The sequence below is a fragment of the Gymnodraco acuticeps genome, unplaced genomic scaffold, assembly GCF_902827175.1.
Source record: "Gymnodraco acuticeps unplaced genomic scaffold, fGymAcu1.1, whole genome shotgun sequence".
NCBI lineage: Eukaryota > Metazoa > Chordata > Actinopteri > Perciformes > Bathydraconidae > Gymnodraco > Gymnodraco acuticeps.
The window spans coordinates 246,649-256,051 of record NW_022991642.1 but is presented as its reverse complement, the minus strand read 5'-3'; the positions used below and the strand labels follow the sequence as shown (position 1 = coordinate 256,051).

The following is a 9,403-nucleotide window of genomic DNA, read 5'->3' as shown; positions in this document are numbered from 1 at the left end:
AAAGCAGACGGCAAAAAGTAAACACTGAAAAAATACGAAAAAGGGCAAAATTGGAGAGGAGCCAAAAGACAACGCGGCCATCTTTACCAGCGCATTTGTTCAACTTGTACTTGAGTAAAAGTAGAAGTACTCAGATCCTGTACTTGAGTATAAGTAGAAGTACTCAGATCTTGTACTTGAGTAAAAGTAGAAGTACTCAGATATTGTACTTGAGTAATAGTAGAAGTACTCAGATCTTGTACTTGAGTAAAAGTAGAAGTACACATATCTTGTACTTGAGTAAAAGTAGAAGTACTCAGATCTTGTACTTGAGTACAAGTAGAAGTACTCCGATCTTGTACTTTAGTAAAAGTAGAAGTACTCAGACTTTCATTCAAAATGTTACTCAAGTAAAAGTAGAAAAGTATTTCCAGAAAAAACTTTTATTTTTGTTAATTGAGGTTTAACCTCAGCTGTAAAAAGTCAATTGTTAACCGTTTTGTCAAAATAAAGATACTCAGTGTTTTCTTTTTCATTTATTTTATTTACAAAAACATGACACCAGAATCACACTGACTCGAACCCAAAATGATACGACTGATCCCTGATCAACTCAAACACATAAATATATCAGCAGGCCTACTGACCAAACTTTAAAGAAAGAGTTTGACCTATTTTTGGGAAATCCTCCAGTTCTCTCTTTAATGGTTAACCTGGCTAACAACCATCTGAGAAGCCTTCACTGAAAACTGTTTGGGGGAAAGGAACAGACACTTAAAAAAGAATTAGCAGAAAGGTATGAAATATTAAGCAAATCAATCTATGTCATCATCATCATCATCATCATCATCATCATCATCATCATCATCATCATCATCATCATCATCATCATCATCATCATCATCATCATCATGTTGTTCTACCGTCACAGAGACCTTCAGTGGTAACATCTTAAGTGGGCGTACATACCAAGTGCAAATAAATGGAAACATCCTCTGAGTGAAAGTGTGTGTGAAGGTGTGTATGTGTGTGTTAGTGTCAGGATCAGAGAACGACAGCTTTCCTCTGTCCCAGTCCAGACTCACTCTGACCCTCTGGAGCTGCTTCTGCAGGAGGAGAGGAGTTTCTGGATCGGATGGTGGCCATGATGAGTATGTATCTTCATTATAATCTATTCTCCATACTCCAGACAGTATACTTCCCTTCCTCTGGACAGACTCTGCAAACACACCCAGTGCCCAGCATCTATTGTCTCCAACCTGGACTTCCCAGCTGTGAGTCCCTGAGTTAAAGCCCTCAGAGCCCAGGACAGACCAGTAGTAACTATCAAACCTCTCTGGATTATCAGGAAGTTCCTGTCTCTCTCCTAGTCTCACACTGGTCAGATCTTCAGACAGTACGAGGTATGGATGAGCAGTGTTTGGGTCCAGGATGAGAGGAGAGTAGGACACCATGTCCTTCATCTTGCTCCAGATGTTGAAGCTGAGGTTGCCCAGGTGTTTGGCCTGGTCTATCAGAGCTCCTGAGGGCAGCTCTGGATCCTCCAGCAGGGGGCGCTGCAGCCTCTTCACTGCAGCCTTGTAGTTTTGCAGGAAGGAGACGTCTTCAGCTCTCAGCTCCTCCTCTGTGTCTCTGACTGTGTGTGAAAGAGCTGCTATCTCTCTGCTCACAGCCTCCATCTTCTCCTTCATCATCCTCCTCTTCTGCTCCTCTTCCTCCCTCAGTGCAGCCATCCTGGCCTCCTCTTCCTCTTCTAGAAACTGGTGAAGCTTCTTAAACTGCTTCTTAATCTGCCTCTCTGTGCGTCGGGCCTGGACCTTCAGGTGTCCTGCTGTTTGAGCAAACTTCACTTTAACTTCTTTAAAAGTCTCTAACTTCTCCTTTAAGGGCTGCAGAGTTTCCTGAAGCTCCTTCTTGTGTTGTCGTGCAGCTTCATCGATGGGTCTGAATCTGTGGTCGCTGTGTTTCTCTGAATCTCTGCAGACGACACACACTGGCTGCTGATGGTCCAGACAGAATAGTTTGAGTTTCTCAGAGTGCAGACTGCAGAGAGCCTCTGGAGGTCTCTGATCTCTCTCCTGTAGGAAACTCTCACACAGGTTCTTCAACACCAGGTTACAGGGAGGTTCATAATCTGAAGGTCTCTTACAAAGTGGACACTCCTTGATGACTTTCTCCGTCCACCAGGTCTGCAGACAGGCTCTACAGAAGCTGTGGCTGCAGGACAGGACCACAGGATCTTTAAATGTGTCATGGCAGACAGTACAGCAGAGATCTTCCTCTAATCTGGAAGCCATGTTGTTTGTGAGTGAAGCAGTGAACTCAGCAGCAGCCGCTCCCTGTTCCCTGAGACTTACTTTCACTTTGAGTCTTTGTTCTGGTGAAACTCTCAGCGTGTGGATTCAGCAGCTGCTTGAAGTGGAAGGTGTTCCAGTATTCCCTCCTGTGGACGTCCTCTCAGTGGAAGAGGTGTTTTTGGTATAAAGTTGAATCTTATAGTCCGTGTGTGTGTGTTTGTGTGTGTGTGTGTGTGTGTGTGTGTGTCGTCTCAGCGAGGCAGAATAACAGCCTGTTTCCTGGTTATTCTCATGTGAGTCAGGCGGTAGGTGGAGCTTCATCAGTTTATGCGGTTGAGTTCATTCCAAACACATGACTCATGTGTTTCCTCATTACATCCTGTACACTGCGTCTGTCTCTGTTTTCTTTGTCATGCTTCTTCAACAATTATGCTTGAAATGGTTTTTAAATGTCTGAAAATACACTTTCCACTGTCTCAACTCCAACATAGCACAAACAAAGATACATCTGCCTTACTTCTACTTTTACTCAAGTACAAGATCTGAGTACTTCTACTTTTACTCAAGTACAAGATCTGAGTACTTCTACTTTTACTCAAGTACAAGATCTGAGTACTTCTACTTTTACTCAAGTACAAGATCTAAGTACTTCTACTTTTACTCAAGTACAAGATCTAAGTACTTCTACTTTTACTTAAGTACAATGTCTGAGTACTTCTACTTTTACTTAAGTACAAGATCTAAGTACTTCTACTTTTACTTAAGTACAATATCTGAGTACTTCTACTTTTACTCAAGTACAAGATCTGAGTACTTCTACTTTTACTTAAGTACAAGATCTGAGTACTTCTACTTTTACTTAAGTACAAGATCTAAGTACTTCTACTTTTACTTAAGTACAAGATCTAAGTACTTCTACTTTTACTTAAGTACAAGATCTAAGTACTTCTACTTTTACTTAAGTACAAGATCTAAGTACTTCTACTTTTACTTAAATACAAGATCTAAGTACTTCTACTTTTACTTAAGTACAAGATCTGAGTACTTCTACTTTTACTTAAGTACAAGATCTGAGTACTTCTACTTTTACTCAAGTACAAGATCTGAGTACTTCTACTTTTACTCAAGTACAAGATCTAAGTACTTCTACTTTTACTTAAGTACAATATCTGAGTACTTCTACTTTTACTTAAGTACAAGATCTAAGTACTTCTACTTTTACTTAAGTACAATATCTGAGTACTTCTACTTTTACTTAAGTACAAGATCTAAGTACTTCTACTTTTACTTAAGTACAATATCTGAGTACTTCTACTTTTACTTAAGTACAAGATCTGAGTACTTCTACTTTTACTTAAGTACAAGATCTGAGTACTTCTACTTTTACTTAAGTACAAGATCTAAGTACTTCTACTTTTACTTAAGTACAAGATCTGAGTACTTCTACTTTTACTCAGGTACTTCTTCCCCCTCTGAGTACTTTGTCTGTACAGCACGATGTATGAATTCATTTGGGAATTAAATGTGTTAAAGATTATGGTATTTCCGTCAAACAATATGTATTTTAAACACACAATAATAAGGGATTTAAATAAATAGTTTGACGCGAGACATAACAACCTTAGAAATACTATCAGTGTACGAGTGTTTACATGTTTGTACACATAAAGCCAAGTACATTCTTTACACTGTTTAATAAATATATATCTTTATTCACATCAGTTCAGAGTTACTTTAAGTATCTCTACAGTCGTGCATCACCACACATCATAGATCAAAGGCACCTGATTTTGCAGTTTATTTGTGGAATTACATTATTTTTCTTAAATAATTATCATGTAATTAAACAGACAATAAACACAAAGCACCTGCTACTGCAACAAAACACAAGAAAGCACAAACAGATGGATCATTGATCAGTCTGGAGTGCGATAATGACAAATTAAACAAACCTTATACAGAACATTAACAGCAACATGATGAAGCTAACATATCAGTAATAACGTTTATTCAAGTATTATTTCCTCTCTGATATGTTGGAATACATTCAACTGTATTTAAACTCCATGGAGCTGCTCTGCGTGTTTTAACAGATGATTCTGACACGACACGTTACATATAGGTGGATTATTGAATAAAAGGTTGCATTTTTAAACCTCTTTGTACTCATTTTGCTCCATTTCTTAACAGTGTTATGTCTATTTGTCTGTGGTTATGTGTCTTTGTGTTCATTTCATATCTCATTTACTGTCTGATTGTGACCATTTTGCACCTCTTGGAGCGGTTTAGTGTCTATTTGTCTGTATTTGAGTGTCTTTGTGTTCATTTTGTTTCCCTTCTTTAGTCATTAGTGTCTCTCTGTATCATGTAGTGTCCCTTTGTGTGATTTAGTGTCATTTTGAACCTCTTTTTTGTACTTAAGTGTACATTGTATAGCTGAATGCCATGTGTTCAGTAATCACAAAGATCCGGGAGTGTTTTCAGTGTCCTGTAGCTTCCTCTGTATAAACTCTACTTTCTGCCCTCTCACTTCTAAGAATTGTGTGTGTTTTTCGGGTGGATAAACTGTCTAATTGTTGAAATAGTACAATAAATAAAATAATTAAAACAATTCCGTGTCTCTTTGTGGTAGCATTGCATCTTTTAAAAAATCATTTTGTCTTCCTTTTGGTGATTCTCTGTGTCTTGAACTCATTTTGGTTCCCTTTTTTTGCGATTTGAATCCCTTAGCATAAATCCCCTAAACCCTGCACTTTATTCTCAGTAGCGCATGTTTCTCTCCGCCTCGCTGCTGCTGCTGCTGCTCTTCCTCCTCCTCCTCCTCCTCCTCCTCTGTCCTCTGTCAGATTTCCAGCTGAGCTCCTGCGTTGGGTTGAGGACCTCGGCCCCCGTGTCGATGCCCAGAACCTGCCGCTGCACCAGCTTGAAGTAAAGCCCCTCGCTGGCCATCAGCCGGCTGTGGGACCTGGGAGAAATAATCAATATATTGTGCCGGAATTTTAAAGGTCACGTATTATGCAAAATCCTCTTCTTCATATCTCTTCTACATCAACATGTGTCCCCTCTTCTTCATGTCTCTTCTACATCAACATGTGTCCCCTCTTCTTCACGTCTCTTCACGTCTCTTCTACATCAACATGTAAGTTTCAGGAACAAAGATTCTCTCTCTTTTTGTCCTGATCCATTTCTATAAAAACCTGTCTGAAAATGAGCTGATCAGATTTTGGCCACTTTATGATGTCATAACGATGTCTTGTGTAACCATTAGCCAACCCCCCCCCCCCCCCCCCACCTTATCACCTGAATCTCCTCCTAGAGCACCATTAGGCGCTTTCACACCGCTGTACTTTTCCCAGAAAGGTTCATGAGAACTCTTTAGTTCTCATGAACTAAGTACAGATCGCGTTCACACCGGAATAAGTCCCCTGCGGGAGGATTAGGCAAATGAAGCCGCTGACGTCACTTCTTCTTCTTCTGCTTTGGGTTTACTGGCAGGCCGCAAACAACTTCACGGCGTATATTGCCACCCAAAATCCCCGGCCGGAAGTTCCCGGAGTTGGGGACTGGCTTCAGTAGAAGCTGCTGGGACTCCCAGCAGCTTCTATATCTATTTATAATAAAATGGCGGCTTCACAAAACCTTTTGAGAGTTTTACGGGGCGTGGTTTGCATTCCGCCCAGCCAATTAGAAATAGGAACCTTTTTCTCCCACGAACGTACCTGCTCTCTAACAGGGACGGAAAAGGGGGTAAAAAGGTACTCATGAACTAATTTTGGTTCCGGTTCTTTTTGGTGTGAACGCGACATTTCGGAACTATATCGGAACTAAAGTGGGAAAAGTACTGCGGTGTGAAAGCGCTAATTGTGTTCTTTTTAACCACATATCTCTCAGAGGGGCGTGGGGAGGGGCTCCTTATTTTCATCTAAAGTAACAGACAGAGAATCAGCACTTTGGAAACAGGGCTGAAACAGAGGGGATTATGGGTAATGCTGCAATGACCTCTTTGGTGTTTCAGCCAATCAGGGACAGGTTCTGTATATATCTGAGACCTGTGATATATTGATGAAAAACAGTACAACAGGGGACCTTTAATAAATACTGTTGAACTTTTCGAGAAGCTTCTTGGTCTTCTTTAGACTAACTCTTGGTCTTCAAACAAAAGAACCCAACAGACCCCTGCTCGGCCACGCGGCCGCTCTCGATGACGATGATGTTGTCCGCCTTCTCCACCGTACTGAGCCGATGGGCGATCACCAGCACCGTGTGGTCCTGCATGATGCTGTTCAGAGCCGTCTGCACCTGAAGAGAGGAGACGTAAACCAACTGATCTTTAACTCGTTAGGATCCAAACGCTTCTTCTGTCATATGCAAAATAGCTACTGGTGACTTTTGTCACGTGACCTAACATAACATACCATTTGCTTGCATTTGAATTGTGATGCCTTCACTTACTGCTGCTCTTTTTTTAGAACTTCAAACAATAATACAGTATAATATATCTTTCAGTCACTTCCACATCTTCAGTTTTTCCAGCTGTATAAATACAATCTTGAATAGGTTTCAAGTATTAGACAACCAGTGACAGAGTACCACTCCAGGGCTAAACATAAATGTAATAAAGATGGCCAACCTTAGAAGATGAGAAAATAAATAATAGTAAATAAACAAAAATAATAATGATGGAAAGAGAAAACAAGTGACATACAAAGGTGTTAACAATTCTTGGGAGGTTTCAACCATTTCATGGACTTACTGCTGTTCTAAACTGCCTCTGAACAATGATGCATTCACTTACTGCTGCTGCACATTATCAGCTCTCTCACACATTATCATCTGACTGATGCAGCTTTTCACTCACGATGTGTTCGCTGTCTGCGTCCAGAGCGCTGGTGGCCTCGTCCAGGATGAGGACTCGAGGGTTTCTGACCAGCGCTCTTGCAATGGCCACCCTCTGTTTCTGCCCCCCCGACAGCTGGGTGCCTTTCTCTCCAACACCTGGGAAACAATCAGGATAATAACGTTACTGACCCACATCTTCATAGAATAAATTGAGCAGGGTTTTTTTGTTATACATTATAAAAACATGCGTTTGGCGGAATTCATGAATGCTTAGTACGATCATTAAGTTATGTTGAAATAACCTTGACAATTGTTATGTTATTGACCCCACTGGTGGATTTAAAAACCATGGTTGCTAACAAGTGTCTAAATAAGATGACTAAACGTCATCACGTCCAACATTAGCCGCCTTTAGCTTAGCGGTGGTGAAGTGAAGTCATGTGACCGTGCTGTAGTTCCATTATAGCCCAACATTAGCCGCCTTTAGCTTAGCGGTGGTGACGTGAAGTCATGTGACTGTGCTGTAGTTCCTTTATGGCCCAACATTAGCCGCCTTTAGCTTAGCAGTGGTGACGTGAAGTCATGTGACTGTGCTGTAGTTCCTTTATGGCCCAACATTAGCCACCTTTAGCTTAGTGGTCGTGAGGTGAAGTCATGTGACTGTGCTGTAGTTCCTTTATAGCCCAACATTAGCCGCCTTTAGCTTAGCGGTGGTGACGTGAAGTCATGTGACTGTGCTGTAGTTCCTTTATGGCCCAACATTAGCAACCTTTAGCTTAGTGGTCGTGAGGTGAAGTCATGTGACTGTGCTGTAGTTCCTTTATGGCCCAACATTAGCCGCCTTTAGCTAAGCGATGGTGACGTGAAGTCATGTGACCGTGCTGTAGTTCCTTTATAGCCCAAAATTAGCCACCTTCAGCTTAGGGGTGGTGAGGTGAAGTCATGTGACCGTGATGTAGTTCCTTTATAGCCCAACATTAGCCACCTTTAGCTTAGGGGTGGTGAGGTGAAGTCATGCGACCATGATGTAGTTCCTTTAAGGCCCAACATTAGCCACCTTTAGCTTAGCGGTGGTGACGTGAAGTCATGTGACTGTGCTGTAGTTCCTTTACGGCCCAACATTAACCGCCTTTAGCTTAGCGATGGTGACGTGAAGCCATGTGACTAGGGATGCACGATAATTATCGGCCCGATAATTATCGGTCCAATATTAGGAATTATGACGTCATCCCGATAAACCCAATACCAGTATTAATAGCCCCAATAATATACAATATATTTTTGGGTAAAAAAAAAGAAAAAAATACTGCGGTGTGGGTGGATTGGGATGAGGGGCGCTTGTTTTTCACTCGGCTCCTCCCGTTTTGCCAGTACTGTGGTATTAGTGGTTTAGGAAGAGGGGAGTTCTTCACAAATCCAGCGCTCCCTAACTCATGCCTGGCTGTGACGTAAATGGTGTGCGGCCGTGAAGCCAGGACAGTAAACAAACATGTCGTCGGTGGTATGGGCGTTGGAGCTATGTGTAACTCAAGGCATAGGCTCGAACCGGAGCTGCCTGGACGCTGCAATCATGTTGCGCACTATCCGTGCTGAGTGTGCTGACTTTTCGTACAATGTCCCACTCTCTGGCTTCCTGCATTAAGTCAAGTGCTCGGCGCAGTTGTGGCGAAATGTCGCTCCTCTGTTTTCATTTAAACAGCTCCTTATATCCGTTAGCGCAGCTAGCTAGCACCAGATGCTAACAACAACAATGCACGTAAGGTCTCTCGCTCGCTCGGGCCACACATACACACACCCTCCCGGTCCTCCAGATGGCCAGTCGGTGCCTTTATACATAGAGTCTATGGTCGGTGCCTGCCGGTGAGCGTGGAAGTGGTCTGCCACAAGCGGGCGGCAGCAGCGGGGCTGTCAGCATCAGCTTGTAGGTGGTATTTTAAACTCGATGCGCTCTGAAACTACGGGCGGCCAAGGAAAACAAATACACATGCGTTAATCGCGTTAAAATTATTAGTGGCGTACATTTTTTTGTATTATCGGTTATCGGTATCGGTCTTGAGAAGCAGGAAGCAGGAAGTTATCGGTATCGGTATCGGTTTCAAAAAACCAATATCGTGCATCCCTACATGTGACCGTGCTGTAGTTCCTTTATAGCCCAACATTAGCCACATTTAGCTTAGCGGTGGCGACGTGAAGTCATGTGACCGTGCTGTAGTTCCTTTACAGCCCAACATTAGCCACCTTTAGCTTAGCGGTGGTGACGTGAAGTCATGTGACTGTGCTGTAGTTCC

General features: G+C 42.2%; 2 protein-coding genes across 2 annotated transcripts in view; both read right to left on the bottom strand.

The window, feature by feature from the left end:
• Positions 1-502: 502 nt before the first annotated feature.
• On the bottom strand, positions 503-2,517 carry LOC117534288 (E3 ubiquitin-protein ligase TRIM39-like). The gene has a single exon (XM_034198484.1). The coding sequence runs from the start codon at positions 2,274-2,276 to the stop codon at positions 795-797; it is 1,482 nt and encodes a 493-aa protein (XP_034054375.1). The 5' UTR covers positions 2,277-2,517; the 3' UTR covers positions 503-794.
• A 1,436-nt stretch (positions 2,518-3,953) lies between these two features.
• Positions 3,954-9,403, bottom strand: part of abcb9 (ATP-binding cassette, sub-family B (MDR/TAP), member 9) — a 52,235-nt gene continuing 46,785 nt past the window's right edge. Inside the window, 3 exon segments of the mRNA XM_034198483.1 lie at positions 3,954-5,241; positions 6,451-6,575; positions 7,135-7,271. Coding sequence (XP_034054374.1) covers positions 5,037-5,241; positions 6,451-6,575; positions 7,135-7,271 — 467 coding nt within the window. The 3' untranslated portion in view covers positions 3,954-5,036.